Here is a 14,153-nt window from a genome sequence, read left to right on the forward strand (position 1 = left end):
CTGAGTCTGTCCATGGTGCTGCTGTGCATGGAGGGATCTGGGGAGAGGAGAGGGGTCTGGGATGCTACAGAGCAAAATTTGTTTCAGGCAGCTGAGGAGGAACTGTGGTAAACTCTAAATTTTGTGGCTGTACTGATAAAGGAGGGATTTATGACTGTACCGGCGTGTCTCATGCAAGGGAAGGTCTGCCACCCTTGATCACAGGGACAAGGGGGAACTGTCATAGGATGAGGGACACCTGAATGTGGCAAAGTCCTTCAATGAGGTCCCTGGCATATGAGGGGGTGTTCCCTAGTGAACGAGTAAAGTATTAGGTAAGAGAGTGTATTTCCAAGGGGGTGTTCTGTACTTAGGGCTTGGGGTGGGAGCAGGCAGCTCTATGGAAGGATCAGCTCAGTTATTGTGGCAGCCCCAGGGGCAGGGTGAGTGCTGGGAATTCTTAGCAAAGGAGGAAAAAAGCCCCGATCCATTTACCTACCACTCTAAAGCTTAAAGGATAGTAACAGTGAGGTTTCAATTTCCTCCTCTTTATTTAAATTACTTTTTAACTAACTGGTTTGTTCTCAGTGCATCTGTGTGACCTTTGCATCAGCTACTTACTACAGATGAATGATGTCACATCCTCCACATTTTATTTCCTCCATGTACTCACTGTTCCGTTTCAGAAGAAGGGGATGCCAAACCATCGAGTTGCCGGCATCCTCACAGACTTTAATTTCTTAAACATTTTTTCAGCTGGACAGGGAATTCTGTGGCATCTTGAAAAAGATGGGACAGGTGAGTTTTCTGCATTCTCTTCAGCACTGGCTCTGTTCTGCCGAATCTGTCGCCCTTTGCCTTCAACAGCTTAAGAAATTATTACGGGGTTAACCCTGCTCTGATGTGGAGGGTGTGGATTGTAAAGGGTATTTAAAAGGCAGGGTGGGCTGGGTTTTGCTGCCTGCAGCACTGGCAGCACACGCTGGCATTTCTGTGCAGGAGGAGAAAACCTTCTGGGGATCCAGAGCTGATCATTCGTGTATCGACTGCCTCTCTTCTGTCCTCAAGTCCTAGTGCCTCTAACAAACCTTTTTCTGGCACATGAGAAGTGCCATATGTGACAGAGGCTCAGTAATCACGGGACAACTGACAAATGGGATTGTGCCAGCTGGGTTTTCTGTCTTGTTCCCTGCTTGTTTGCTTTCCTCCTGCCAGAGCTTTTTGCACGTGTCCCACGTTCAGAAAGACAGGAAGACCTAGAGATTAGCAGAAGAGGTCTCTAATAGAGTTTGCCGAGTTTGTTGTGCACTACTATGAAGTTGGGACACACCTGTGAAGGAAGGCTCATACTCTGCTGCCTCATCTGTCAGGTTTTTTTCTTTCCTTTCCTCCAGGCTGTCATAGGAGAGCAAGCTATGGCTGGAGAGAAAATGCTCAGGATGCCCAGCTGCCTCCTAAAGCCCACCAGGGTCATGCTGAGCCACAAGCCCTGGGCCCTGTTTATCCTCATCTTTGTGTTTGTATCCTTTGCCTACCACAAGTTGTACTGGGGCATCTGGGAGGACCCAAAGAGCAGAGGCCTCCCCTACGGCTCGTCTGCTGAAATCAGCTGTGCTCACTATGTGCCTTCTTCCCTCAACATTGCTGGTGGGCCCTCTCCTTCTACAGGAAGTGTGTTTTTTGTGGAGACCTCAGAGCAAACTACCCCAAGTTACCTGTTCTCATGCTCTGTGGAGTCAGCGGCCAGGGCGCACCCAGCATCAAGAGTCGTGGTGCTCATGAAAGGCTTGGCCAAAGAGAATGCCTCCTTACCCAAGCACTGGGCTTTCTCCTTGCTGAGCTGCTTCCCCAACGTGGAAATCCAGCCCCTCGACTTGACAGACCTCTTTTCTGGAACACCTCTAAAAAGGTGGTATATGTGGCCTCTACGCCACTGGGAGCCTCATTTTTTACCTGTCCTCTCTGATGCCTGCAGGATTGTCCTGATGTGGAAGTTTGGTGGCATCTACCTGGATACAGATTTCATTGTGCTTAAGGACTTACAGAACCTCACCGATGCACTCGGGATTCAGGATGACGTTGAACTGAATGGGGCCTTTCTGTCCTTTAAGCCAAAACACAAGTTCATGGAGCTTTGCATGCAGGACTTTGTGCAGAATTACAATGGCTGGGTCTGGGGCCACCAGGGCCCAAAGCTCCTAACTCGTGTCTTCAAGAAGTGGTGCTCCATCCAGACTGTCAAGAGCATGAGCTGCAAAGGTGTGAGTGCTCTTGCCCCAGAAGTTGTTTATCCCATTCCCTGGCAGGACTGGAAGAAATTGTTTGAGCCAGTCAGTGCCTTGGAGCTTCGCAAACTCCTGAAGAACACCTATGCAGTGCACGTATGGAACAAACTGAGCCATGGGACCAAGTTAGAGATCCCCTCCCAGGCTCTGCTGGCTCAGCTCTATTCCCAGTTCTGCCCTGCCACCTACACAAAGATGAAACGGGACTCTGAAGAGTTGTCAAGGCGTGCAGTGTGACCTGAGGGCCCTTGGCTGCAGAGATGTTCACCAGACTGAAGGGAAACCGAGTGCCTTTGACATTCTCCAGAGTTGGTTTCTAGATCCCAGAGCAGGTGTTCTGCGTGGCAGCTCTGTGGTTTTGTACCATTTCTGATCTCTGCCTCCGATCCTTTGAATTTTGAAATTTACAGCAGAACCTGAGTTCAGCCTCTCTTGCTGTCCCTCAGGAGACCTCTTGCTGCAAGGGAGGTTGAACTTGTTCTTCAGCATCCCTCAGCTGGTCCTCTCTTGGTTTTCTCCAATGGCTCCTCCTGTGGATCCCGGCCTGAGCAGCCCCTTGTGATGTTTCAGGAGCTGTAAGGACCCTTGGCTTGCTCTCTGTGGCATTTCTCAGCTTGTAAACCACTGCCAGTAGGTGCCAAAGGGCAGGGTTTGCTGGAGCTCAGAACAGAACTCCCTGGCTGGCAAAGATCCTTTATGACTTGAGAAATACATGAAGAGGATATGCAAATTGCAGGATTTAAAATCCCTGCACCTCTCAGTGTGAAATTCTTCTAAACTTCTAAAGTGAGAAAAGTTGAAATGGTGTTTCCTAGTGTTTCCAGTTCCGCAGCAGTGGGATGACTTTTCTGGGACTCCTCAGGAAAACAAATAGACAAAAGCAGTTCATTTAGGAGTGGAAATTATAAAGTGTTTTGCTCTGCTGATGTAATTCTTGTAGGATACCAACGTCTAACCAGCCATTGTCACATTCTGAAGAGCCTCAGCATTGCCTGTTTCTGCAGTGCTGTGAAGAGGATTACGTCCCTGTGATTGGGATATGGAGCCCATTGTGGAAGTCCAGAGGATAACATGTCCATATCAACAGAAGGAACAGGTGCAGGATTCAGAGCAGTGTCCCCAGGGACAAAAATAAAAACTCAGAAGCGCATGAAGGTTGGAAAAGACCTCCAAGATCATTGAGCCCAACCTTCAGTTCCAGTATTATCATGCTCAGTGGCCTTTATCCCATGTGTACTCATTTTCTGGAGTGCTTCCAGGGAAGGTGACTCCACCACTTCCCTGGGGAGCCAGTGGCACACAGTGCTTAAGCACGCTGAATTTTTTTCCTCATATCGCAGCTGAACCTACCGTGGTGCAGGGAGTGCTGCATCCAGCCCTGGGCCCAGCACAGGAAGGATAGGGAGCTGCTGCAGCCAGGCCAGAGCAGGGACACCAAGGGCATCAGAGGGATGGAGCAGCTCTGCTGGGAGGAAAGGCTGAGGGAACAATTGGGATTGTTCAGCCTGGGGAAAAGAAGGTTCTGGGGTGACCTCACTGTGGCCTTGCAGTGCCTGAAGGGAACGCACAGGAAAGACGGAGAGAGACTCTTGACAAGGGCCTGGAGTGACAGGACATGGGGCAATGGCTTCACACTGACAGAGAGCAGGGTTAGATTGGATATCAAGCAGAAATTTTTCCCTGTGAGGGTGGTGAGGCCCTGGCACAGGTTACTGCAAGAAGCTGTGGCTGCCCCATCCGTGGCAGAGTCCAGAATCAGATTGGGTGGGGCCTGGAGCAACCTGGGACGGTGGAAGGTGTCCCTGCCCATGGCAGGAGGAGTGGAACAAGATGATCTTTGATGTCCCTTCCAACCCAAATTATTCTGCTAATAGCGGTGCTGAAATGATTCTATTAATTTCCGCTCGTCCTGTCCCTTGTTCCTTGGGAGCAGAGCCTCCTCTCCACCTGGCTGCACCCTCAGGTGTTTTGGACTCCTCAGGGAGTTTTGGAGAGCAATAAGGCTCCCCTGAGCCTCCTTTTCCTCCAGGTTAAACACCCCCAGCTCCCTCAGCCGCTTCTCGTCAGACTTGTGCTCCAGCCCCTTGCCCAGCTCCGTTCCCTTCTCTGGACACGCTCCAGCCCCTCAGTGTCCATCTTGCAGTGACAGGCCCACAACTGGACACAGCACTGGACACACCTCACATTGGTGAGGCCTCGCCAGTGCCCACAACAGGGGGACGGTCACTGCCCTGGTCCTGCTGGCCACACCACTGCTGACCCAGCCCAGATGCCACTGGCCTTCTTGCCTGGGCACGCACTATGGACCAGCAGGCCCAGGTCCTTTCCTACTGGGCTCTTCCCAGCCACTCTTCCCCAGCCTGGAGCTGCTGGGAGTTGTGACCCAGGGGCAGTAGCCCCAGCACTTGGCCTTGTTGAACCTCAAAGATATGAAATAGGACTGGCCCTGACAGTGGGCCCTGGGTACAGCACTGGTGACCCGCTGCCAGCTGGATTAATTCCACCACCACTCTCTGGGCCTGGCCATCTGGGCAGTGTTTTCCCAGCAAATGGGGAACCTGTTAAATCCATGGGCTGCAAGGACAGTGCTCTCCAGGAGAACATTGTGGGAGCAGAAATCAAAGGCTTTACTGAAGGTCCAGGTACACAACATCCACAGCCTTTCCCCATCCATTAGGTGTTCACAGAAGGAGGTTGGGTCAGTCAAGCAGGACCTGCTTAAACCCATGCTGGCTGGGCCTGATGCCCTAGTGGTGCAGCACACATTGTGTGATTGCACTCCAGGTAATCTGTTCCATACCCTTCCCTGGCACCAAGGCCAGGCTGCCGGGCCTGTGCCTCCTCCACTTGTCCTTCCAAGCCTTCTCACAGATGGGTGTCACATTGGCCAACCTCCCATCACCCAGGAGCTCTCCAGTTAAGCAGTCCTGGTTAAACGCTGATAAATGATGGAGAGAGGAGCTTTGTGAGCTGCTTCACCATCTCCGTCCGTAGCCTTAGGAGGAAAGATGACATCTCCCTAGACTTGTGCATGTCTGGGCAGCACAGCATGCTCACTAACAACTCACTAACAGCTTCTTCCTGCAGTGTGGGGACTTTTTTCTGCTCCCTGTTTCTTCTGTCTTCCAGCTCAGGGGGCTGGATATGCCAAGGGTAACTGGGCTTTTGGTTAAAGGCTGAGATAAAGAAGGCATTGAGTACCTGAGCCTTTTCCTCATCCCTGGAGGTCATGTTCCCACCCCAGCATGAAATAAAGGATGGAGAATCTCCTTAGCCTCTTTTTGTTATTAATGCGTTTGGAAAAGTATTTTTTGGAACTTTCTTGCTGGTGACCATATTGACTAGCTGGACTTCTACCTTTCTCGTTTTCTCTCTGATTAACTTCATGACATCCTTGTAGTCTTCCTGAGTTGCCTGACCCTTCTTCCAGAGCTCTCTGTTCTTCCCGGAGTCCCAGCAGAAGAAGCCTGCTGTTCATCCAGGCCAGCCTACCCTGAACCTGCTTACAGCACGTTGGAATGGGCTCCTGCTCCACCTGTATGACCTCCTTCCGGAGGCATGTCCAGCCTTCCTGGGCTCCTTGGCCACTCAGGACTGCCTCCCAAGGGATTCTCTCAACCGGTGGTGAAAACAGACCAAAGCCTGTCCTCCACAAGTCAAAGGCAGTGGTTTTGCTGCCCCCCTCCCTCCCTTCATTGAGAACTGAAATGGAATCATGTCACAGTCACTGTATCCGAGGTGGCCTTTGGCAACCCCATCTCCCACCAGTGCTCCTCTGTTTGCAAACAGCACATGCCCTGGGGAGGGCTTGCCTCCCAGCTGCGTTAGGAAGTTCTCTTCCACATGCTCCAGGAACCTCCTGGACTTCTGGTCTCCTGTCTGTTGGGTGGGATTCCAGCAGACACCTGGTAAGCTGAAGATGTCACTGAGGATGTTGGCAGTGATAGATGTGGGTTCGTCCTCTACCCCTAATGCAAATCTCTGCCCAGCACTGGTGAGACACAGCTGGAGGCCTGATTCTGGAATCCCAGGATGGGGGAGGCGTGTCCATACTGGAGCAAGTCCGGCAAAGGGCCACTGAGGTGAGAAGGGGACTGCAGCACACGGTGCATGAGGAGAGGCTGGGAGAGCTCTGCTGGCTTTTCTTGGACTGGAGCAGGTTGGGCTGTGTGGTCAGGGTGTGCAAACACCTGACTGAAGGTGGGTGGGTAAAGGACACAAGCGACTCTGTCCAATGCAGCAATGGCAGGAGACCCAATGGGCACAGATTGAACCGTGGCAAGTTAGAATGAAAGGAATGGTGGTGAAACACTGGATCCGGTAGCCCAGAGCGGTTGTGGTGGAGTCCCTGTGCTGGTACAAGAGTTGTCCTGAGTCTGTCCATGGTGCTGCTGTGCATGGAGGGATCTGGGGAGAGGAGAGGGGTCTGGGATGCTACAGAGCAAAATTTGTTTCAGGCAGCTGAGGAGGAACTGTGGTAAACTCTAAATTTTGTGGCTGTACTGATAAAGGAGGGATTTATGACTGTACCGGCGTGTCTCATGCAAGGGAAGGTCTGCCACCCTTGATCACAGGGACAAGGGGGAACTGTCATAGGATGAGGGACACCTGAATGTGGCAAAGTCCTTCAATGAGGTCCCTGGCATATGAGGGGGTGTTCCCTAGTGAACGAGTAAAGTATTAGGTAAGAGAGTGTATTTCCAAGGGGGTGTTCTGTACTTAGGGCTTGGGGTGGGAGCAGGCAGCTCTATGGAAGGATCAGCTCATTTATTGTGGCAGCCCCAGGGGCAGGGTGAGTGCTGGGAATTCTTAGCAAAGGAGGAAAAAAGCCCCGATCCATTTACCTACCACTCTAAAGCTTAAAGGATAGTAACAGTGAGGTTTCAATTTCCTCCTCTTTATTTAAATTACTTTTTAACTAACTGGTTTGTTCTCAGTGCATCTGTGTGACCTTTGCATCAGCTACTGACTAGATAAATGGCGTTGCATCACCCTCTTCTATTTTACCCTTGTGTTTTGACTGCATCTACTCACTGTTCCGTTTCAGAAGAAGGGGATGCCAAACCATAGAGTTGCCGGCATCCTCACAGACTTTAATCTCTTAAACATTTTTTTCAGCTGGACAGGGAATTCTGTGGAATCTTGAAAAAGATGGGACAGGTGAGTTTTCTGCATTCTCTTCAGCACTGGCTCTGTTCTGCCAAATCTGTCCCCCTTTGCCTTCAACAGCTTTAAAAATTTTCAGGGTTTACCCCGCTGTTGTGTGGAGGGTGTGGATTGTAAAGGGTATTTAAAAGGCAGGGTGGGCTGGGTTTTGCTGCCTGCAGCACTGGCAGCTCACGCTGGCATTTCTGTGCGGGAGGAGAAAACCTTCTGGGGATCCAGAGCTGATCATTTGTGTATTGACTGCCTCTCCTCTGTCCCCCAGTGCCTGGTGCAGAGTGGTGGCTCCATGTTCTGACATTTGGATGCCTCCCAGTGTGGCTGACAAGTCGTTTTTGGCCACAGGGGTAGCTCCGTGTGTGACCCAGACACAGTGATCAAGCGGCAATGACAAATGGGGCTGTGCCAGCTGAGTCCTCTGTCACGTTCTCTGCAACTTTGCTTACAGCTGCTGCATTAAAGCTTCTCCTGTTTCCTGAACCTTTCTGTCCTGGAGCGTGGGGCTTTGGAGATGGATCCTGTGGAGGGAGGAGAAATGATGGTATCCTTAGGAAGGAAGAGATCTTTGAGATGCTTGAGTTCAACCCCAAAGCCCACTCTGCCAAGTCCACTACTAAACCAAGTTCCACACCTTGGAACTTGTAAGTGCCACGCCTACACATCTGTTAAATACCTCCAAGGGCCAGTGGCTCCAGCGCTTTCTTGGGCAGCCTGTGCTGGCACCTGATAACTCTTCCAGGGAGCAAAATTCTGAGTAATGTCCACTCTAACCTGCCTTGGCATAACTTGAGACCATTTCCTCTGGTCCTAAAAGCCACAGCCTTTCTTGCTCTTCTTCCCGTGCTCTTGCCTGTTGACCTCTGGAGCCTGGTGGTGGGCACAGGAGGTGCTGCTTCTGCTGCCCTTCACTTTACGGAGCAGCAAGGGCAGCAATGCTGATGCTAACGCTGAGGATGGAGCTAGACTGACTTATCTATTTGTTGCTGCCCCGTTAATAATCTCTTCCACTCCATCCCTCCCTTTTGGCAGAAGAAGGGAGGGAATAAGGGCAAGAGTGTGGAGGGATTGCCTGTCCACCAGCAGGATGCACTGGGAGAGCTGAGCAGGTCAGAGCCAGCGTGGCCTGTGCAAGGTTGGGTAGCAGCCTAGGAAGTCCCTTTACAAAGGTAGTTCTTGACCTTATTGTCTGCATCTGCCTCCAGAGCTGCCCTGTATCCATTCCTTTCCCACCCTCCGTCCATCCTGCCTGGCTACGGTGCCATGATCAGTGGGCTGAGCTCTCTGCAGGGACAGGTGGTTGGTTTGGAAAGGCAGCAACTGACAGGTCAACAGCCTGGAAGACCGAGGCTTGTGTTTGGTTTGGGGGAAGGACACATTGTGTATCAGGAGAAAACAACTCCCCTCATAACAACCAGCTCTCACTGGGCAGCAGCTCCACACAGTGTCTATTGACAGGGCTTCAGGAATGGTCATAAGGAACGTTCCTATTTCCTCCTGCCAGGGGCTTTGTGTACATGTCTCATGTCTCATGTCTCGTGGTCACAGTGCCCTGAAGTTCTAGAGGGTGACACATGAGGTTTCTGATAGTATTCCCAGAGTTTGTTGTGCACTGCTATGAAGGAGGGACACACCTGTGAAGGAAGGCTCATACTCTGCTGCCTCATCTGTCAGGTTTCTTCTTTCCTTCCCTCCAGATCATGATGGCTGTCTCAGGAGAGCAAGCTATGGCTGGAGAGAGAATGCTCAGGATGCCCAGCTGCCTCCTAAAGCCCACCAGGGTCATGCTGAGCCACAAGCCCTGGGCCCTGTTTATCCTCATCTTTGTGTTTGTATCCTTTGCCTACCACAAGTTGTACTGGGGCATCTGGGAGGACCCAAAGAGCAGAGGCCTCCCCTACGGCTCGTCTGCTGAAATCAGCTGTGCTCACTATGTGCCTTCTTCCCTCAACATTGCTGGTGGGCCCTCTCCTTCTACAGGAAGTGTGTTTTTTGTGGAGACCTCAGAGCAAACTACCCCAAGTTACCTGTTCTCATGCTCTGTGGAGTCAGCGGCCAGGGCGCACCCAGCATCAAGAGTCGTGGTGCTCATGAAAGGCTTGGCCAAAGAGAATGCCTCCTTACCCAAGCACTGGGCTTTCTCCTTGCTGAGCTGCTTCCCCAACGTGGAAATCCAGCCCCTCGACTTGACAGACCTCTTTTCTGGAACACCTCTGGCACAATGGTACTTGCAGCCTCAGAGGCAGCAGGAGCCTCATTTTTTACCTGTCCTCTCTGATGCCTGCAGAATTGTCCTGATGTGGAAGTTTGGTGGCATCTACCTGGATACAGATTTCATTGTGCTTAAGGACTTACAGAACCTCACCGATGCACTCGGGATTCAGGATGACGTTGAACTGAATGGGGCCTTTCTGTCCTTTAAGCCAAAACACAAGTTCATGGAGCTTTGCATGCAGGACTTTGTGCAGAATTACAATGGCTGGGTCTGGGGCCACCAGGGCCCAAAGCTCCTAACTCGTGTCTTCAAGAAGTGGTGCTCCATCCAGACTGTCAAGAGCATGAGCTGCAAAGGTGTGAGTGCTCTTGCCCCAGAAGTTGTTTATCCCATTCCCTGGCAGGACTGGAAGAAATTGTTTGAGCCAGTCAGTGCCTTGGAGCTTCGCAAACTCCTGAAGAACACCTATGCAGTGCACGTATGGAACAAACTGAGCCATGGGACCAAGTTAGAGATCCCCTCCCAGGCTCTGCTGGCTCAGCTCTATTCCCAGTTCTGCCCTGCCACCTACACAAAGATGAAACGGGACTCTGAAGAGTTGTCAAGGCGTGCAGTGTGACCTGAGGGCCCTTGGCTGCAGAGATGTTCACCAGACTGAAGGGAAACCGAGTGCCTTTGACATTCTCCAGAGTTGGTTTCTAGATCCCAGAGCAGGTGTTCTGCGTGGCAGCTCTGTGGTTTTGTACCATTTCTGATCTCTGCCTCCGATCCTTTGAGTTTCAAATTTACAGCAGAACCTGAGTTCAGCCTCTCTTGCTGTCCCTCAGGAGACCTCTTGCTGCAAGGGAGGTTGAACTTGTTCTTCAGCATCCCTCAGCTGGTCCTCTCTTGGTTTTCTCCAATGGCTCCTCCTGTGGATCCCGGCCTGAGCAGCCCCTTGTGATGTTTCAGGAGCTGTAAGGACCCTTGGCTTGCTCTCTGTGGCATTTCTCAGCTTGTAAACCACTGCCAGTAGGTGCCAAAGGGCAGGGTTTGCTGGAGCTCAGAACAGAACTCCCTGGCTGGCAAAGATCCTTTATGACTTGAGAAATACATGAAGAGGATATGCAAATTGCAGGATTTAAAATCCCTGCACCTCTCAGTGTGAAATTCTTCTAAACTTCTAAAGTGAGAAAAGTTGAAATGGTGTTTCCTAGTGTTTCCAGTTCCGCAGCAGTGGGATGACTTTTCTGGGACTCCTCAGGAAAACAAATAGACAAAAGCAGTTCATTTAGGAGTGGAAATTATAAAGTGTTTTGCTCTGCTGATGTAATTCTTGTAGGATACCAACGTCTAACCAGCCATTGTCACATTCTGAAGAGCCTCAGCATTGCCTGTTTCTGCAGTGCTGTGAAGAGGATTACGTCCCTGTGATTGGGATATGGAGCCCATTGTGGAAGTCCAGAGGATAACATGTCCATATCAACAGAAGGAACAGGTGCAGGATTCAGAGCAGTGTCCCCAGGGACAAAAATAAAAACTTAGAAGCGCATGAAGGTTGGAAAAGACCTCCAAGATCATTGAGCCCAACCTTCAGTTCCAGTATTATCATGCTCAGTGGCCTTTATCCCATGTGTACTCATTTTCTGGAGTGCTTCCAGGGAAGGTGACTCCACCACTTCCCTGGGGAGCCAGTGGCACACAGTGCTTAAGCACGCTGAATTTTTTTCCTCATATCGCAGCTGAACCTACCGTGGTGCAGGGAGTGCTGCATCCAGCCCTGGGCCCAGCACAGGAAGGATAGGGAGCTGCTGCAGCCAGGCCAGAGCAGGGACACCAAGGGCATCAGAGGGATGGAGCAGCTCTGCTGGGAGGAAAGGCTGAGGGAACAATTGGGATTGTTCAGCCTGGGGAAAAGAAGGTTCTGGGGTGACCTCACTGTGGCCTTGCAGTGCCTGAAGGGAACGCACAGGAAAGACGGAGAGAGAGACTCTTGACAAGGGCCTGGAGTGACAGGACATGGGGCAATGGCTTCACACTGACAGAGAGCAGGGTTAGATTGGATATCAAGCAGAAATTTTTCCCTGTGAGGGTGGTGAGGCCCTGGCACAGGTTACTGCAAGAAGCTGTGGCTGCCCCATCCGTGGCAGAGTCCAGAATCAGATTGGGTGGGGCCTGGAGCAACCTGGGACGGTGGAAGGTGTCCCTGCCCATGGCAGGAGGAGTGGAACAAGATGATCTTTGATGTCCCTTCCAACCCAAATTATTCTGCTAATAGCGGTGCTGAAATGATTCTATTAATTTCCGCTCGTCCTGTCCCTTGTTCCTTGGGAGCAGAGCCTCCTCTCCACCTGGCTGCACCCTCAGGTGTTTTGGACTCCTCAGGGAGTTTTGGAGAGCAATAAGGCTCCCCTGAGCCTCCTTTTCCTCCAGGTTAAACACCCCCAGCTCCCTCAGCCGCTTCTCGTCAGACTTGTGCTCCAGCCCCTTGCCCAGCTCCGTTCCCTTCTCTGGACACGCTCCAGCCCCTCAGTGTCCATCTTGCAGTGACAGGCCCACAACTGGACACAGCACTGGACACACCCTCACATTGGTGAGGCCTCGCCAGTGCCCACAACAGGGGGACGGTCACTGCCCTGGTCCTGCTGGCCACACCACTGCTGACCCAGCCCAGATGCCACTGGCCTTCTTGCCTGGGCACGCACTATGGACCAGCAGGCCCAGGTCCTTTCCTACTGGGCTCTTCCCAGCCACTCTTCCCCAGCCTGGAGCTGCTGGGAGTTGTGACCCAGGGGCAGTAGCCCCAGCACTTGGCCTTGTTGAACCTCAAAGATATGAAATAGGACTGGCCCTGACAGTGGGCCCTGGGTACAGCACTGGTGACCCGCTGCCAGCTGGATTAATTCCACCACCACTCTCTGGGCCTGGCCATCTGGGCAGTGTTTTCCCAGCAAATGGGGAACCTGTTAAATCCATGGGCTGCAAGGACAGTGCTCTCCAGGAGAACATTGTGGGAGCAGAAATCAAAGGCTTTACTGAAGGTCCAGGTACACAACATCCACAGCCTTTCCCCATCCATTAGGTGTTCACAGAAGGAGGTTGGGTCAGTCAAGCAGGACCTGCTTAAACCCATGCTGGCTGGGCCTGATGCCCTAGTGGTGCAGCACACATTGTGTGATTGCACTCCAGGTAATCTGTTCCATACCCTTCCCTGGCACCAAGGCCAGGCTGCCGGGCCTGTGCCTCCTCCACTTGTCCTTCCAAGCCTTCTCACAGATGGGTGTCACATTGGCCAACCTCCCATCACCCAGGAGCTCTCCAGTTAAGCAGTCCTGGTTAAACGCTGATAAATGATGGAGAGAGGAGCTTTGTGAGCTGCTTCACCATCTCCGTCCGTAGCCTTAGGAGGAAAGATGACATCTCCCTAGACTTGTGCATGTCTGGGCAGCACAGCATGCTCACTAACAACTCACTAACAGCTTCTTCCTGCAGTGTGGGGACTTTTTTCTGCTCCCTGTTTCTTCTGTCTTCCAGCTCAGGGGGCTGGATATGCCAAGGGTAACTGGGCTTTTGGTTAAAGGCTGAGATAAAGAAGGCATTGAGTACCTGAGCCTTTTCCTCATCCCTGGAGGTCATGTTCCCACCCCAGCATGAAATAAAGGATGGAGAATCTCCTTAGCCTCTTTTTGTTATTAATGCGTTTGGAAAAGTATTTTTTGGAACTTTCTTGCTGGTGACCATATTGACTAGCTGGACTTCTACCTTTCTCGTTTTCTCTCTGATTAACTTCATGACATCCTTGTAGTCTTCCTGAGTTGCCTGACCCTTCTTCCAGAGCTCTCTGTTCTTCCCGGAGTCCCAGCAGAAGAAGCCTGCTGTTCATCCAGGCCAGCCTACCCTGAACCTGCTTACAGCACGTTGGAATGGGCTCCTGCTCCACCTGTATGACCTCCTTCCGGAGGCATGTCCAGCCTTCCTGGGCTCCTTGGCCACTCAGGACTGCCTCCCAAGGGATTCTCTCAACCGGTGGTGAAAACAGACCAAAGCCTGTCCTCCACAAGTCAAAGGCAGTGGTTTTGCTGCCCCCCTCCCTCCCTTCATTGAGAACTGAAATGGAATCATGTCACAGTCACTGTATCCGAGGTGGCCTTTGGCAACCCCATCTCCCACCAGTGCTCCTCTGTTTGCAAACAGCACATGCCCTGGGGAGGGCTTGCCTCCCAGCTGCGTTAGGAAGTTCTCTTCCACATGCTCCAGGAACCTCCTGGACTTCTGGTCTCCTGTCTGTTGGGTGGGATTCCAGCAGACACCTGGTAAGCTGAAGATGTCACTGAGGATGTTGGCAGTGATAGATGTGGGTTCGTCCTCTACCCCTAATGCAAATCTCTGCCCAGCACTGGTGAGACACAGCTGGAGGCCTGATTCTGGAATCCCAGGATGGGGGAGGCGTGTCCATACTGGAGCAAGTCCGGCAAAGGGCCACTGAGGTGAGAAGGGGACTGCAGCACACGGTGCATGAGGAGAGGCTGGGAGAG

The 14,153-nt window shown here is 51.9% G+C and overlaps 2 protein-coding genes across 14 annotated transcripts in view; both read left to right on the forward strand.

Moving 5' to 3' along the window:
- Positions 1–14,153, forward strand: part of LOC106628657 (lactosylceramide 4-alpha-galactosyltransferase-like) — a 43,616-nt gene that overhangs the window by 15,447 nt on the left and 14,016 nt on the right. For 4 of the 12 annotated variants that reach the window (XM_088055552.1, XM_088055549.1, XM_088055554.1 and 1 more), the window contains exons 3-4: positions 736–777; positions 1,374–5,533. The exons of 1 other annotated variant lie outside the window; for it this stretch is intronic. In XM_088055552.1, coding sequence (XP_087911678.1) covers positions 769–777; positions 1,374–2,501 — 1,137 coding nt within the window. In that variant the 5' untranslated portion in view covers positions 736–768 and the 3' untranslated portion in view covers positions 2,502–5,533. Of the gene's footprint in view, positions 1–567; positions 778–1,373; positions 5,534–13,997; positions 14,106–14,153 lie in introns of those variants that run through there. 7 more of the 12 variants (XM_088055553.1, XM_088055558.1, XM_088055556.1 and 4 more) reach the window with 3 other exon arrangements.
- LOC148184278 (lactosylceramide 4-alpha-galactosyltransferase-like) lies at positions 757–11,600 on the forward strand. Of its 2 annotated transcripts, none has more exons than XM_088055548.1 (2): positions 757–777; positions 9,122–11,600. In XM_088055548.1, the coding sequence occupies exons 1-2, from the start codon at positions 769–771 to the stop codon at positions 10,256–10,258; spliced, it is 1,146 nt and encodes a 381-aa protein (XP_087911674.1). In that variant the 5' UTR covers positions 757–768; the 3' UTR covers positions 10,259–11,600. The 2 variants fall into 2 exon arrangements, with proteins under 2 accessions (XP_087911674.1, XP_087911673.1); XM_088055547.1 differs by lacking the exon at positions 757–777 and adding an exon at positions 7,000–7,424.

Source organism: Pseudopodoces humilis, chromosome 5 (assembly GCF_049639895.1).
Source record: "Pseudopodoces humilis isolate 2021_Gansu_Grassland_sample_001 chromosome 5, ASM4963989v1, whole genome shotgun sequence".
Classification (NCBI taxonomy): Eukaryota; Metazoa; Chordata; class Aves; order Passeriformes; family Paridae; genus Pseudopodoces; species Pseudopodoces humilis.